The sequence below is a fragment of the Lucilia sericata genome, unplaced genomic scaffold, assembly GCF_015586225.1.
Source record: "Lucilia sericata isolate MDLA Ls3-8-SP2 unplaced genomic scaffold, ASM1558622v1 Contig006469F_arrow, whole genome shotgun sequence".
Lineage (NCBI taxonomy): Eukaryota > Metazoa > Arthropoda > Insecta > Diptera > Calliphoridae > Lucilia > Lucilia sericata.
In genome coordinates, this window is record NW_023997762.1 from 1 (window position 1) to 17,912 (window position 17,912).

At 33.3% G+C, this 17,912-nt stretch overlaps 1 protein-coding gene across 1 annotated transcript; it reads left to right on the forward strand.

Annotated features, from left to right (window-relative positions):
- Positions 1-13,833: 13,833 nt before the first annotated feature.
- LOC119615635 (BTB/POZ domain-containing protein 7) lies at positions 13,834-17,745 on the forward strand (the record flags this gene model as incomplete). The annotated part of the gene is made up of 3 exons (XM_037971644.1): positions 13,834-14,546; positions 14,616-15,590; positions 16,093-17,745. Coding segments are annotated over exons 1-3 (3,012 nt in total), but the record flags the coding sequence as incomplete, so codon positions are not given.
- Positions 17,746-17,912: the final 167 nt, after the last annotated feature.

The following is a 17,912-nucleotide window of genomic DNA, read 5'->3' on the forward strand; positions in this document are numbered from 1 at the left end:
TCTATAAAAACAGATTATTCTCTATAAACATTATTTAGGAAATAGGAAATTGAAAAACTAAATTCTGGGGAGTCTTTTTTACAACAAAAAGAAGTAATTTAAGAATATTTTCTAAAAGATAAATGTTAAGAAATTTTAATGAAATTGAAAAATTTATATAATTTTCGATAAAAAGCGACCGTTTCTTATATAGAGAAAAATTTTCGAAAATTCTCTATAAAAAGAAAATATAGAAAATTCTATATAAGAAGAGAACATTTCGAAAATTCTCTATGTTCTCTCTTTTTAGAGAATTTGTCAAAAATTCTCTTTTTAAAAACAGATTTTTCGAAAATTCTCTTTATGAACAGAAGTTTTCGCAATTCTCTATAAAAACAGAATTTTTCGCATTTCTCTATAAAAACAGAATTTATCGAAAATTCTATATAAAAACTGAATTTTTCGAAAATTCTATATAAAACAAAATTTTTCGAAAATTCTATATAAAAACAAAATTTTTCGAAAATTCTATATAAAAACAAAATTTTTCGAAAATTCTCTATAAAACAAAATTTTTCGAAAATTCTCTATAAAAACAGAATTTTTTGAAAATTCTCTATAAAAACAAAATTTTTCGAAAAATCTCTATAAAAACAGAATTTTTTCGAAAATTCTCTATAAAAACAGAATTTTTTCGAAAATTCTCTATAAAAACAGATTTTTTTCGAAAATTCTCTATAAAACAGAATTTTTTCGAAAATTCTCTATAAAAACAGAACTTTTTCGAAAATTCTCTATAAAAATAGATTTTTTTTCGAAAATTCTCTATAAAAACAGAATTTTTCGAAAATTCTCTATAAAAACAGAATTTTTTGAAAATTCTCTATAAAAACAGAATTTTTTGAAAATTCTCTATAAAAACAGAATTTTTTGAAAATTCTCTATAAAAACAGAATTTTTTGAAAATTCTCTATAAAAACAGAATTTTTCGAAAATTCCCTATAAAAACAGAATTTTTCGAAAATTCTCTATAAAACAGAATTTTTCGAAAATTCTCTATAAAAACAGAATTTTTCGAAAGTTCTCTATAAAAACAGGATTTTTCGAAAATTCTCTATAAAAACAGAATTTTTTGAAAATTCTCTATAAAAACAGAATTTTTTGAAAATTCTCTATAAAAACAGAATTTTTCGAAAATTCTCTATAAAAACAGAATTTTTCGAAAATTCTCTATAAAAACAGAATTTCTCGAAAATTCTCTATAAAAACAGAATTTTTCGAAAATTCTCTATAAAAACAGAATTTATCGAAAATTCTCTATAAAAACAGAATTTTTCGAAAATTCTCTATAAAAACAGAATTTTTTTGAAAATTCTCTATAAACAGAATTTTTTTGAAAATTCTCTATAAACAGAAGTTTTCGAAATTTCTCTATAAAAACAGAAGTTTTCGAAATTTCTCTATAAAAACAGAATTTTTCGAAAATTCTCTATAAAAACAGAATTTTTCGAAAATTCTCTATAAAAACAGAATTTTTCGAAAATTCTCTATAAAAACAGAATTTTTCGAAAATTTTCTATAAAAACAGAAGTTTTCGAAAATTCTCTATAAAAACAGAATTTTTCGAAAATTCTCTATAAAAACAGATTTTTTCAAAAATTCTCTATAAAAACAGAATTTTTCGAAAATTCTCTATAAAAACAGAATTTTTCGAAAATTCTCTATAAAAACAGAATTTTTTGAAAATTCTCTATAAAAACAGAATTTTTTGAAAATTCTCTATAAAAACAGAATTTTTTGAAAATTCTCTATAAAAACAGAATTTTTTGAAAATTCTCTATAAAAACAGAATTTTTCGAAAATTCTCTATAAAAACAGAATTTTTCGAAAATTCTCTATAAAAACAGAATTTTTCGAAAATTCTCTATAAAAACAGAATTTTTCGAAAGTTCTCTATAAAAACAGGATTTTTCGAAAATTCTCTTTAAAAACAGAATTTTTCGAATATTCTATGTAAAGACTGAATTTTTCGAAAATTCTCTATAAAGACTGAATTTTTCAATTCAGTCTCTATAAAAAGAATAGAGAATTTTCGAAAAATTCTGTTTTTATAGAGAACTTGCGAAAAATTCTGTTTTTTTATAAAGGATAGTCATTTGAAAATTCTCTATAATGGAGGATTTTTCGAAAATTCTCTATAAAAACAGAATTTTTCGAAAATTCTCTATAAATGAGAATCCTTCGTTGACAACTTCATCACTATTTTTGTTTAATTCATATACAATTCAATTAAAATGTATTTGCTTAAATGTGTATGTATGAGTGTGTATGTGTAAATGTGATGCAAACATATGTATGTATCTCTGCCATCTTGCTATAACTGTTGCAAAAAGAGTAAAAATCGTATAATGATGCATGTATGATGATGAATATTCAAAACAATATCCAAACGGTAACTAATATAATAATAAACATTTCATTGTTGGTCATTCAAACAAACCTTTCAAACGACTATAATGCAGATATACAAATCAATAGGCATTTAAATCAAAGGCCCTACTGCAAGGTTTTATAAGTTTTTAGTTCAATTCTCATGATTGTTTGTTCACATCTTGAAATTTCTTGAAAACAATTCCTTCTCAGATTCACACTTTTTGAACTGAAGCAGAAAATGGGTTTTCTTGATCTGAATGTTTTCCTTGTGAGTTTTCTAAATAAGGCCTTTTATTTGGCCTAATTTGTTACAATTTTAGTCCCTGGATCTACATAAATATTTAATGTATTTGTTTGCATACATTTGTGTGAGAGATTGTTTGTGTGTCTGTGTGTGCAGTATGTCCAAAAGCCTTTTATGAAAAGAAAGAAAGTAAACAATTAAAATTCTTTAAATATTTTAAAAACATTCATATAATCATTATCATTTTTGTCTTTGTACTCGTATTTATGTATTTTAGTTTCGAGAGGTTTTCCTTATTCTTCTTATGATGTCAGACCTTCATAGCATATCTAAATATGTTTGTATTTGGAGTGAATGGAAATTATTATTTGAATAGATTATGAATTGTTTTATCATTTCTAAGAGATGCAGAGTGATTAGATAAAAATTTTAAAAGATAGAGTTGTGTTAACGTTAATTTGAACCATATACCTGTTACAGTTTTAGAGCCTACATCGGCAGAGAGTAAAAATAAGTTCTCTTATTGGGTTTTATCGTTTTTTATACATGTTTAAGCATACATGTGTGTGAAATTAAGTGTGCAAGAAAGCTCTTAACAAAGCTCTTTGCCGATCAGGGTTTTAGAGCTTTGCAATATGAAATTTGTTGTAATGAATACGGTATTCTGGGGATTGTAGGAGTACCCCCTACGTAAGTGTGCCATGGAAGGATTTGACATAAGCATTTTCCAGTGGTGCTCAAACACATACTACAATAGTTTTATTTGTGTTGGTAAAGCAGCAGAGAAAAGAATTCAATTCAAAATAAAAGTATACTAATAAAATGACTACAAACTATAAAGTATATTCTAACTGTCAAATATTTATTATGAATTTTGACAGACAGCGTATATCAAAGTCTATATATAAAAAACTATCAACTGTTCTCCCATGTTCTCCTACATTAATTCGGCTTTCTCAAAATGTTGTTGTTGTATTTCTGTGTGTATTTTAAAAACGTCGCGCACAGAACAGAGATACAAGCCGAGACGGCTCAAATCGGAGGCGGCTGGCCGCCGGTAATATTTTGCAAGCCGCGCCGCCGCCGACTTCTTTCGGCTCAAAAGCTAAGCCGGCTTAAACGTAGCCGCTGATAAAGATTAGAATCACACATGTATTTCAGAACATAATTTCACCAGATTGAACGGAGTTGCCACTATTTTAAATTCTTATGGAAAATTGAAAAGAGTTGCCACACAATATTGTGCTAATATTAAAATAGTGAAAACTACTATAAATGTCCATTTTCTGCAGAAAAAAACTTATATAGAGACAGGTTTCTATGTAACAGACTATTATACAAAGATTTTTCAATATAATAAATAAGGTCAATTTCTAAAGAAAAAGTTAAATTGAGCCGACAATTTAGCCGCCGCCGATATTTTCTGTAATAAGCCGCCGCCGCCGATCCAAAATAGTTGCGCCGCCGCCGCCGATCATTCCTCATCGGCTTGTATCTCTGGCACAGAACTTTCTTACCCTGCCACGCGTGCTATGAAATGGCAATCTTGAGCTCCTCTGCTATATACCAATCAGCTGATTGCCTTTTTTGTCTCAACTATTTGAGATACAGACTATATAGAACGTGTTTTCATTTGGACTTAAAGAAAACAATACGTAAAGAGGTACGACAAATAATTCGGTTGACCCAAGAGCACAGTAGCTGGATACATAATGTTAAATTATTAGTGACAGATGTCTATCTTCCCCAAACATTCGGAGATCGTAAGTTTTTTGAGTTTCTTGCCAGAATTATGATTTGTCCACCTGCCATGACGGCCTTATTTCGTGGTGGTATTTTAACAACAAGTGGGTGAGCTGTAAGTCGACTCACTCCTACGTAGGGGTAAATTTTCGTAAATGATTCCGCCGGTCCATGTACAATCACTTTGGTCAAATACTCGATCTATCTAATATTTTACCATTGCTACACCGTTGACGCCTAACAAAATATGAATCCATCCAAAATACGAATCCATCAAGTCTGGTATGAACAGACAAAACCCTGAACATACCTTGACAAGGAAGTAAAATTGACACAAACTAATTTCCAACCCTTATAGTTGCTTCTCTGCGGGGTGTGGGACTGTAAACTGATGGGACTATGCTGGGACTGTAAACTGATGTATTCTCGGTAATTCGTTGGAATGATTTGGACTGAGGTCGATCCAGCGAACCACACAATCTGGCCCGTTGCCCTCAGACATGTTCACACTGGTCATAGCTTGAGATTCCTTCGGAATCCAAGTAGTGGCTGTGGATTAAACCCAAAATTGTGGGAAGAGAATGTAAGTTTAAGGATTGATATATTAGTAAACTATATACATATTTCTGGACTCTCTCTCCGGTGTAGTTGCCATCTCAACAGATGTCACTGGGTGATGTGCCACAGCAACTTATGCTGGATTCCTGAATCTTACTCTTCACATAGTAGGGCGCTAGTATGTATGTATATGCTGAGCAATCTGAGAATGAACTGATCTGGGGAAATTTCGGGAGAGTTTCCTCTGCCTCTCGGGAGATTAGTACTGATTGAGTATCCTTTCTTAATTCTGAGAAGTTCTCGGTACTGTTGCCATGATACATATTGCAATATGCTACGCAATTATTAGGTATGATTGACTTTGGAAATACTTGCATCATTTGTTTAACATCTTGATATAGAGAGGGATCCTGACTAATTGGTGGGGAATTTCGCTCTATCAAATATGTCTCTAGGTGCTGTTGCCGTATGAATAGAACCTTGTAACCTAGTTGCGTGGGATTTAAAAGGGTGTAGAATGAACTTGAGTGGAGATTAAATAGCATGAGAACTCAAGCACAGTCATGTACAAGTGTTCTTTATCGAAGCCACTTAGTGAAGCGAGTGGTGGACCGTTTAATTACTCCTTGTATTCGTCACTAAATCTAACACTTTTCTCTAATAATTACTTGAAATTATTGCAAATAGAATGGTGGATAACAAATTTTATTTTTAATTGCAAAATGTGAAATTGTTTACAAAATCTGCAGGGTAACAATTCTCTAGTAACAACTATCTCTTCTATAAATAAAATTTATTTTAATTAATTCCTAATTTATAATAAATTGACAAGAAACTCCAAGATGTTTTTTTTTTTGCATACATATATATGTTATTTTTCTAATACGATAAATTCCCATATGTTCCTTATGTATGTATGTTATAACAACTCGTTTTGACACTTGAGTTACTTCCGATTTAGTTATTTCCGGTTGAATAAATCTGTTAACATTAAAACAGTTACCAACCGAATAGAAAACTATAATAAAAAATAAAAAAATCTGATGTTTAGACCAAAACAAACTGTTCTTTTTTCTCTCTCTATTACTCTATGAATTCTATTAACATTCCTTGGCATAACTTGCTGTATTTTTTTTCTACAATTTTTATTTTATTTTATTTTTCTACTGACCATGTAATTTTAATCAGAACATTTTCAACAGTATACACGATGTACAATTTTTTAGTATTTTTTATATATTTCTTTTTTATTTTGTTGTTATATATTTATTTGGTTTTGTTTTGGTGTTAAAGCGTTATAAGTAGATGAAGCAAATAAGGGTATATAGAAATGCAATTTGATTTAGTCATATATGGAAAGTTATTGCAGTGCAAAAAATAGTGTCAATAGGAAAATTTAAAGAAAATGATCTCTGGTGTTCCATAGGAATATTCCAAAGAGTTAAATTTTTCTAAGCTTATACCTTATTAGGATGATGCAAAGGTATTTTTGGTGACGAAAAACTGTTAGAGCCTTAAGGATAAAGACATGGCACCAATTTCAAGCTTTATTTGGTGCCTTTTCAAAATACCAAAAGTCCAAGTTTTACTTCACCGAAAACGGATTAATTTTTGAATGCAAAAAGAATAATAAGGTCACCAAATGATCAGAGGTTTCAACAACGAAATCAGAACCTCAAGTTTAACAAAATTTGGGATATGTCATTGAAAGAGAAGTTTCCCTTTGTGCCTACGAAGGAGCTATACTTACTATATTAAGTGAGACAACTGTTCCGTAAATTCAACTTTACTCCAAACTGTGGCTTAAAGGTCACGTGTTTATTTACTTCGTAAAATATGTTCATTAATACTGTATCAATTAATGTCTTTAAGATACAACAGGTTGAATGCATATAGTTTTCGCGAAAGTTAAACAATTCCTATGAATGTTAAACAGTTCCTTAAACTTAACATGGTACCAGAACCAAAGATGAAAACATATATAAGGTCCACTCTATAAGAGCCACTTCATTAATGCTAATTTCAAAATGAATGGCTCTAAAGAGTAAGAAGAACATGCCTGAACATCCTAATAGAATACTCAGAAACAGAATATACTAACATCTACCTAATCACAGGTCCCTGCTATAACGGATTGTGTAAACTTGATTAAGAGCGTATTGGACTGCAAGATAGCCTCATTGAATTCTCTTCCAAACGTAAGCCTTGGAGTACCTGAATAGAATAGTCAGAAACTGAAATATACTAACATCTATCTAATCACATGTCCCTGCTATAAGGGATTGTGTAACTTGATTGAAGACCCTATTGGACTGTAAGATAGCCTTAATCGAATTCTCTTCCAAACGTAAGCTTTGCATCATATGGGTACAGGTTTACTCGGGAATAATCAACAGCGAAATTACTATGAAAGGAAGGAAACTCAAGGAAGTTCACCTGAAATGTAAAACCGCTCGACGCAACGATAGAGAAGAATACCATACGGCAAATTAGAATAATAAAAAGGTGGCGGAACTACAAAGATCCTTGCGCTGACCCTCCTATCTGCTGATGGTACATATTCTGAGTGTACAAACAATATTACGAGCACAACTATACAAAATTGAAAAAGAGGACAGCAAAAGCTCTAGATTCTAGTATCTTGGGAGCGATGTTCTTCCATATATTACATTCCTCAGGAACATTGCTGGAAAATTCTAAGGGAGCACCTGAACACCCAACAATAATACCTTCATAGAACACTTCATAGGAGCACACAAAAGTGTATTTTCACGGATCTGATGTAATATATATCCTCCTTGCAACCTAATCTATGTTTGGTAGTTGCGGTATTTTGCGATGTCATTCGAATGTCTCGGAACTACAATTTGACCCCAATTAGCCTTTTTTAGCCTTAAAGCTAATCGCCGGAACTATCAACAAAGTCTTTAGAATTTGGAATACCCAGTTGAAGATAGAAAATATTCCAAACTTGGAATGGAACCAGAATTTGTTGGATTTCTATTTTTGACACTTTTGGTATAATAATTTCTGAATATGCGTTTTATAAGATAACTGACCTAGATATCTTGTTCATGATATGAAACGTCTCAAAAATATGTAACACTAACAGATTTAATCAAATTTGTTAGAAGTACTGATTAGTTATCAAGGGAGGAAAACTCATAAGGAATCCATTATGAAACTTCTAACTTAATTGCGAGTCGCTCGCACATACAACATATAAATATGTATTGACATATTAAGCTAACACTAAATTTCCTAATATTTTCTATAGGGTACAGCAAAAATCTCATTCCCATATCCCCAAGCATGCAATGAGCAGAGTAACAATCAGACAAGAAAGCAACGATTGTGAGGAAGTTCTACGATTGTTAAACGGAAGTTGGCTGATAATTGCTTTGGTTTTTTTACTCCTACCATACACATTCATTACTCCGTACAAGTGTGAGAGTGTAATTTTTGTTGTGCTCCTATTGTTGTTGCTGCTACTGCTGTTGTGGTGGGGACTTTGTGTTGGTGGTGTTGCATGCTGCTGTTTCTGGGGTTCTGGTGTTGCTCTTTTAATGGTGTTACAAAAAAAGTAATAATGGTGGTGTGTGTTGCCAGCAGTCGGTCGTCGGTGGTGGTGAGAAATTCTTTTCATTTTGTGCTGTTTTATTCGCTTTTTTTGTTTCTGTGCAAAGCTGAGTGGCATAAAAACGTCAGAGGCAGTCATGTGCACAGAGTATGTCGCCTTTTTTAAAAATATTTTTTTTTTGAGAAACATGATGTGTTAATATTGTTGTTGTTGGTTTATTTTGAAACTGTTTTATGTTTGTGTCAGTGTTGTTTGTTGTTGCTGCTGCTGGTGACGTACGGAGGTGTTTTGAAAAGCTTTTGGAATTATTGTTATTTAAATAAATTATGAATTTCTACCGTATCAGTATATTAAGACATGTTTTTCTCAAGAACTGAACTAGAAATGAACTAGAACTGAACTAGAACTGAACTAGAACTGAACTAGAACTGAACTAGAACTGAACTAATGAACTAGAACTGAACTAGAACTGAACTAGAACTGAACTAGAACTGAACTAGAACTGAACTAGAACTGAACTAGAACTGAACTAGAACTGAACTAGAACTGAACTAGAACTGAACTAGAACTGAACTAGAACTGAACTAGAACTGAACTGAACTAGAACTGAACTAGAACTGAACTAGAACTGAACTAGAACTGAACTAGAACTGAACTAGAACTGAACTAGAACTGAACTAGAACTGAACTAGAACTGAACTAGAACTGAACTAGAACTGAACTAGAACTGAACTAGAACTGAACTAGAACTGAACTAGAACTGAACTAGAACTGAACTAGAACTGAACTAGAACTGAACTAGAACTGAACTAGAACTGAACTAGAACTGAACTAGAACTGAACTAGAACTGAACTAGAACTGAACTAGAACTGAACTAGAACTGAACTAGAACTGAACTAGAACTGAACTAGAACTGAACTAGAACTGAACTAGAACTGAACTAGAACTGAACTAGAACTGAACTAGAACTGAACTAGAACTCTGAACTAGAACTGAACTAGAACTGAACTAGAACTGAACTAGAACTGAACTAGAACTGAACTAGAACTGAACTAGAACTGAACTAGAACTGAACTAGAACTGAACTAGAACTGAACTAGAACTGAAACTAGAACTGAACTAGAACTGAACTAGAACTGAACTAGAACTGAACTAGAACTGAACTAGAACTGAACTAGAACTGAACTAGAACTGAACTAGAACTGAACTAGAACGAACTAGAACTGAACTAGAACTGAACTAGAACTGAACTAGAACTGAAACAGAACTGAACTAGAACTGAAACTAGAACTGAACTAGAACTGAACTAGAACTGAACTAGAACTGAACTAAGAAACTGAACCTAGAACTGAAACTAGAACTGAACTAGAACTGAACTATTCGAACTGAACTAGAACTGAAACTAGAAGCTGAACTAGAACTGAACTAGAACTGAACTAGTAACTGGAAATAGAACTGAACTAGAACTGAAACTAGAACTGAACTAGAACTGAACTAGAAACTGAAACTAGAACTGAACTAGAACTGTGAACTAGAACCTGAACCTAGAACTGAGAAACTAGAACTGAACTAGAACTGAACTAGAACTGAACTAGAACTCGAACTAGAAACTGAACTAGAACTGGACTAGAAACTGAACTAGACTGACTACTAGAACTGAACTAGAATCTGAACTAGAACTGACCTAGAACTACTAGAACTGAACTAGAACTGAACTAGAACTGAACTAGAACTGAACTAGAACTGAACTAGAACTGAACTAGAACTGAACTAGAACTGAACTAGAACTGAACTAGAACTGAACTAGAACTGAACTAGAACTGAACTAGAACTGAACTAGAACTGAACTAGAACTGAACTAGAACTGAACTAGAACTGAACTAGAACTGAACTAGAACTGAACTAGAACTGAACTAGAACTGAACTAGAACTGAACTAGAACTGAACTAGAACTGAACTAGAACTGAACTAGAACTGAACTAGAACTGAACTAGAACTGAACTAGAACTGAACTAGAACTGAACTAGAACTGAACTAGAACTGAACTAGAACTGAACTAGAACTGAACTAGAACTGAACTAGAACTGAACTAGAACTGAACTAGAACTGAACTAGAACTGAACTAGAACTGAACTAGAACTGAACTAGAACTGAACTAGAACTGAACTAGAACTGAACTAGAACTGAACTAGAACTGAACTAGAACTGAACTAGAACTGAACTAGAACTGAACTAGAACTGAACTAGAACTGAACTAGAACTGAACTAGAACTGAACTAGAAACTGAACTAGAACTGAACTAGAACTGAACTAGAACTGAACTAGAACTGAACTAGAACTGAACTAGAACTGAACTAGAACTGAACTAGAACTGAACTAGAACTGAACTAGAACTGAACTAGAACTGAACTAGAACTGAACTAGAACTGAACTAGAACTGAACTAGAACTGAACTAGAACTGAACTAGAACTGAACTAGAACTGAACTAGAACTGAACTAGAACTGAACTAGAACTGAACTAGAACTGAACTAGAACTGAACTAGAACTGAACTAGAACTGAACTAGAACTGAACTAGAACTGAACTAGAACTGAACTAGAACTGAACTAGAACTGAACTAGAACTGAACTAGAACTGAACTAGAACTGAACTAGAACTGAACTAGAACTGAACTAGAACTGAACTAGAACTGAACTAGAACTGAACTAGAACTGAACTAGAACTGAACTAGAACTGAACTAGAACTGAACTAGAACTGAACTAGAACTGAACTAGAACTGAACTAGAACTGAACTAGAACTGAACTAGAACTGAACTAGAACTGAACTAGAACTGAACTAGAACTGAACTAGAAATGAACTAGAAGTGGATAGAAGTGTCGTTTTTTAAAGGACTTTTCACACCGCCCTCGTCTATGTATACTATTGCACATTTTAGTGTTGTTTAGTTTCGTTCGTTCTTTTTACAGTTTTTAGTTAGTGTAACTTTTTTACTGTTGCCTGACTTCCTGCCCCGTGAAAAAATGCACACACACACATTCACACACTTGCACAATTACTTGTGTAGCTGTGTGTATATAATTTTAGATGATGGTGTTTGCGTCTGAATGTTGTCTTCTTCTTCTGCTGTTACGTCGGTTTGTCTTTCAGCCATTCACTCTGTTTTTTGTTGTTGTTGTTGGTTCCACTACTTCTCTGGTAGAACACACAACAAATGTGTTTCTTTCTTTCTGTGCGTGTGTGTATGTTGTTTGGAAAAGTTTGTTGAGTGGGTCAAGGTTAAATGGATATTATAAATAATGTCATTGGTTTTGTTTTAATTTCTTTTTATCTTGTTTTTGTTTTATTTTTTAAAGGTTTTTGTTGTTGCTTTACATTTCAAAACTTTAAAATGAAATTTGTTTTATTTTATTTATACAGTTCTATTCTGTGTTGTATTATTCTTTAAAAAAATAACAATGTCGTAGATATGAATATTAAATTTTGTAGATTTGTTTGTTAGTTTGTTTGCATTTACACACATACATATATACATATGTAGTATGTATGTACATATTGGATTAAAGGGAAAATTTTATTAAAATAAATGTTTAAATTGGAAATATGTATCTGTGATACAGAGTGTGTGCGAGCGTTTGTATGTCTAGTGTTATTTTGGGTAATAATAATGTAACTTTGACAGGTGGTTTATACATATACTGTCACTATATTTATTTGTGTGTGTGTGTGTTTTCTTTTTTGTAGAATAATTTCAAATTAAATTATAGTTTTAGAAATTAGTTTAGTTTATTTTTTATTTAAATTTAAATGGAAATTTAATTAAAAATATATAATTGTATAATTTTTGGGACATTAGATTTTATTATAAAATTTGTAAAATAGAATTTAAGTTTTAAATTTTAAAGCTTTACATTAATAAATTTTGTCATTTTGTTTAAATATTTATAAATTGTATTTAAATTTAGAGAATTACATTAAAAACTAAAAATAACTACATTTAAACTTATTTTTGAAAAAACTTCTTTCAGTGACAAAAAGCTTTTAAAGTGATAAAATATTTTTTGTGAACAATATTCCGTAGTTAAAAAAGCTTGAAATAAGCATTTTATTAAAATAACCGTTTTAGTGAATGTTTTTTTTTTTGTTGTCAAAAATTCCCAAAGAAATCATATTTTAGAGCTTTTTATTAAAATTTTTTACTAAAACATATTTTAGTGTTTTTGATTGATTTTTTTTATTTATTTTAAAAATCTTCTTTGAAAAAATCATATTACGACGTTAATTGAACAGCTTTTTGGTAGATATTAATAGCATTATTTTGGTAAGCTTTTGAATAGTTTTTAATGGAAAAAACTTTTGTGGAACTTTTTTCAGTAAAAAGCTTTTATTAAACTAATATTTTTTACTGCTTTTTAAATCGTTTATTGGACAGCTTTTTGTAGTTTTTTTAGTTTAACGTTTTAGTGGAACTTTTTAGTGAAAAAAGCTCTATAATGAAGTTCTTACTTAAAAAGCTTTTCACAAAAAAGCAATAAGTTGTTTTATTAGAAAATTTTACAAAAGCTCTTCCACTGAAAAGCTTTTTATTGAGAAGAGCTTTTTAGTTAAAAAACACTTTACTGAACAGTTTTTTTAGTATATAAAGCTCATTGAAGAGCATTAAAAACGTTTGTTATTAGTTTAAAAAAGCTTTTAAATGGTTTTTAATAAAAAAGCTTTTTTGGAGTCTTTTAGTGAAAAAGCTTTTGCAGAACGTTTTAGCATAAAAACGTTTGTAGAACTTTTTAGCGAAAATTTTATTATAGAGCTTTTAAAAATGCTTTTTATTAAAACATATAATTTTTTAAATTAGTTTTTAGTAAAAGAGTTTTTTAATAAAAAAGCTATAGATTTAAAAAGAAAACATTTTAATAATAATACGTTTGAATAAAAAAGCTTTAGATTTAAAAAGAAAACATTTTAATAATAATACGTTTGAATAAAAAGCTTTATAGTAAAAAGCATTTTAACAAAAAAAAGCTTTTAAGTAAAAGTGTTTTTTAATAATCATTTTATTTAAAAGAGATTTTAATTCAATTTTTGAGTGAAGAGAGTTTTATTAAAAAATTTTTGAAAAACTCTTAATTAAAAAAACACTATTTTCATTTCGGAAAAAGTATAACCTTTAACGAGAAAGCTTTTAAGTGAAACTACTTTAGCAGAAAGGGCTATGCTTTAGTGAGAAAGGGCTATTTGCAACAGAAGATAAAAAAATCGATTAAAAATAATTTTATTTCTTTTTTCTTTTCTTTCCAGACTAAAAAAAATCTCCCAAATAAAACGAGAAAAATCACTATTATGCTTTTCTCATAGTTGTGACAAATCCTTCTCTCAGTAAATCACAATTTATGTTTAAAATTAAATTTACACAAACTTAAAATAAAGAAAATGTTTTGATTAAAAACTTTAAAAACCAAGCAAAGAGAGTGTAGAGATTAGAAACCGCGTTTGCTACAAACAAACAGCATAAAAACACAAACTACGTCATAAGGTTTTCTAATCTCTTGCTAACTGCATTGTTGTCGTCATTTGCCCCCTCAACCACAAAAACAAAATAGCCAACAACAACAACAAACACATTTACAATGGGTGCCAATGCATCGACTGGTAGTTATCCGCCTGTAATGACAACATCACAAGGTCATTCATCTGGCGGCGGTGGTAGTGGTGGTATGCCAGCGGGTGCAAGTACTAGTTCAAGTTTATTACTACCTACCACAGGGGCCAATTCATTACTGTCCGCTTCGCTAGGGGGTCCTGGTGGTGGTGGTCCCCATTTTCGGGAACAACGACGTAAACGTGTTACGGGTTTTGCCACCCTTAAACGTAAATTCATAAGACGACGGCGTTCTTCAAAAGCCTGTGATCATGCTAGAGTGCTGAGAGATTTTGTTTCGGATTGGACTCCTTTAGAGCTGGCAGCATTGTGTGAAGAATATGAAGCTTTGGCAGCACTAAGGGATTTATCGGTAAGTGGAGAAATATTTCTTGAATGATTTTTTTAATTTTAAAACGTCCTAAACTTTTAACTCTCTTAGATGCAAGCCGAGCTGGCACGTCCTCCCGCTACCACTTATAAACAAGATCTTGCTGCTCTTTTTGAAACGAAGACTTGTACAGACTGTGATCTCGTCTTCCGTGGCGCCATATTTCCCGTGCACCGCTGTATACTCTCCTCACGTTGCACTTATTTTCGTGATCTTTTAGCCGGTTGCCCCGGCTTTGGAGCTCGTATTTGTCTCGAGCTACCCACCTCACCCATAGATGTTCAAATGTTTGCCTCCCTACTAAGATATCTCTATACCGGCGATCTATGTCCCCATGATGCCAGCATGGATATTGGTCTGTTGCGTCAACTAGGCGATGATTTCGGTACGCCCAATCCTCTCGAACATGATTTGCGTTATCTGCTCGAAACGGGAGATTATGCCGATGCTGCTTTGGTGTTTACCTCCGAGAATGGTGGCGGTGGAGGAGGCGGTATTAGTGGCTCTTCAGCCATGGGCGTAGTGGGTTTGGGTGGCGAATACAATCGTCCCGATTCGGGGAATTCAGAATACGGCTTCCGACCGAAACTGGAATTACCTTGCCACAAAGCGATTTTAAGCGCGCGATCGCCTTTCTTTCGTAATCTCATAGCTAGACGAACACGTAATATGGATGCTGAATATGCAGAGCGTGCTCTGCATGTGCCGACGCGTATTGTGTTGGATGAAACCGTGATACCAAAACGTTATGCTCGTGTTCTTTTACATGCCATTTACTTGGATACCGTAGACTTAACATTAATTTTAAGGGGAGCAAATTCGGGAACAGCAGCGGCTGGTTCGCTGGGTGAAGTTCATGCCTTGACGGCGGGTCGAACACGACCAACACCGCTCGAGGAAGCCATGGAACTATATCAAATTGGTAGATTTTTAGAATTGGATATTTTAGCACAAGGTTGCGAGGATCTCATATTGGAGTGGCTGACCTTAGACACTCTGCCAACGGTGCTCAAGTGGGGGAGTCAGGTAAATTTATATTTTTTTTATTATTAAATGTTTGTAGAAAGAAAATTTATAAAGCTTTTTATTGAAAATGCTTTTAAGCAAAAAGCTTTTTATTGAAAATGCTTTTATGCAAAAAGCTTTTTATTGAAAAAGATATTGTTAAAAAGCTTTTTATTGAAAAAGCTATTATTAAAAATCTTTTTATTAAAAAAGTTATTATTAGAAAGATTTCTATTAAAAATGCTTTTTTTATTAAAAGCTTTCTATTAAAAAAGCTTTTTATTGAAAATGCTTTCTTATTAAAAGCTTTTATTTAAAAAGCTTTTTATTAAAAATTTGTTTTTAAGTTGTATTCAAAAAGCTTTTTGTTCAAAGTTTTTTGAAAAAGCTTTTTTTAAAAACTTTTCAACTGAAAAAAGCTCATTAAACAGTCTTTTGATTAAAAACATTTTATTTTAGTAAAAAGCTTTTTAACAGGCAAAATATTATATTTAGATTAATTTGAATTCAACTTTATCTTTAGCCCCACGGTTCTGCGTGGGTTTTCCGCCAAGCTTGCCAATATTTACGCGAAGAATTCTCTGCAGTCATCTCATCACCTGTTTTGCATCAACTCGATAAATCGCAACTTATACACGTTTTGCAATCGAATTTTTTACAAGCTTCCGAATTGGAAGTTCTACAGGCTGTACTCAAATGGGGAGAACAGGAGCTCATACGGCGCATGGAAGATCGAGAACCGAATCTTTTATCGCACACTGCCCATTCGGTAACAAGAAAAGGTGTCAAGAAACGCGATCTAAGTGATGTGGAACTAAGAGAAATACTCTCAGACCTTTTGCCATTAGTGAGAATGGATCATGTCTTACCGCCTAATAGTGAAGTTTTGGCCCAGGCAATACGCCGTGGCCTAGTGAGTACACCGCCCTCGCATATGATTGGCGATGAACGTGAGAATTTACGTATCAATGCTTGGATTAGGGGAGGAAAAAATCAAGGTCTATTTGTGAGGCCTCGCCTATTTATGCCATACTTTGAAGAGGTTAAGGCATTGTTAGAAGATCGCATGACTTCATCACATCATCAAGCTGAGCTAATGAGAATGCGTCGTTCTCGACAAATGCCCGACATACCCGATACTTTGTATATGGTTTCTAGAATGAATGCCGCCTCGAATAGTGGTGTAGGTAATACGGGTGTGGGCTCTGGTACCGATACTGTAGATATCTTAGCTGCTGCCGCTGCTATACCCCCACCCGATACACAAACCTTGGCTGCTATGCTGAAGCGCGAACACAAACTGCGGCAATCACCCATGTGCCAGAGGGCTTTACATCTGCCTCTTTCGTCCAAACATGAAATCGATAGACAAATACGTCTGCGTGTGGTAAGAGAGTTTAATCTACCCGATGCTGTGTCGGATCTACTAGAGACATCACTACTTAGCAATACCCGCAATGTTCAAGATGAAGTACAAAATATGGCCGACTCCACGACCACGGTGCAGTCCGTCGACGACTGTTGTCTGCTAGAGGATGATGATCAATCGCCACCACCCTCACCGGCAGCAGCCTCGGCCGGTTCAGTGCCTAGACACTCGGCCATGGGTGCTAGTTATCTATCGTCTTCGGTGGGCTCGAATGCGGGCTCAACATCATGTGGTGCTGCTTCAACATCGGCGGCCGATGGTCTGCCTGCCTGTTATACCAGAAATTTAACATTCCCCCGTCAACATGCCGCCGGTTTGTTGGGTTTAGGTTTTGGTTCTGGCGTGGGCATGGGCTCGGGACTGCCTCATAATTTTGCTAGACTTTCGGCGTCAGCACATCATCGCAATGATTTGCCCGCCCTTATAACCGAAGGTGATTATCGGGGTTTTGCTCATGGCAGTGCTTTAGGGCTGGATATGGGCGGTGCTGAGGGTGGTGCTATGGGTTGTTCGGATGGCCCTAATGCTGGTCATTTATCAGATATGATGCCTGATGTTGCTATGGCCACGGCTTCGTTGGGACAGCTACATTTAGCGAATGCTAGTAGTTCTGCTAGTAGTACGAATGATATGCCTGAGTCTTTGCAATTGGATTTGGGTGATGGTTCGAGTCATATGATGGGTGCTGGCGGAGGAGGTGGGGGAGGAGCCGCAGCGGGACCAATGGGAGGTTTGCGGGGATTACAGGTAAGAGTCGTACATATTTTAGAAATTTAACACATTTTTTAGTAAGAAATTGTTAAGAAACTCTTTTATTCAAAAGTTGTTCAGATCTTTTCTAATAAAAAGTTGTTCAGATTCTGATCAACTTTTCTAGTAAAAAGTTTTTCAGATTCTTTTCAACTTTCTAGTAA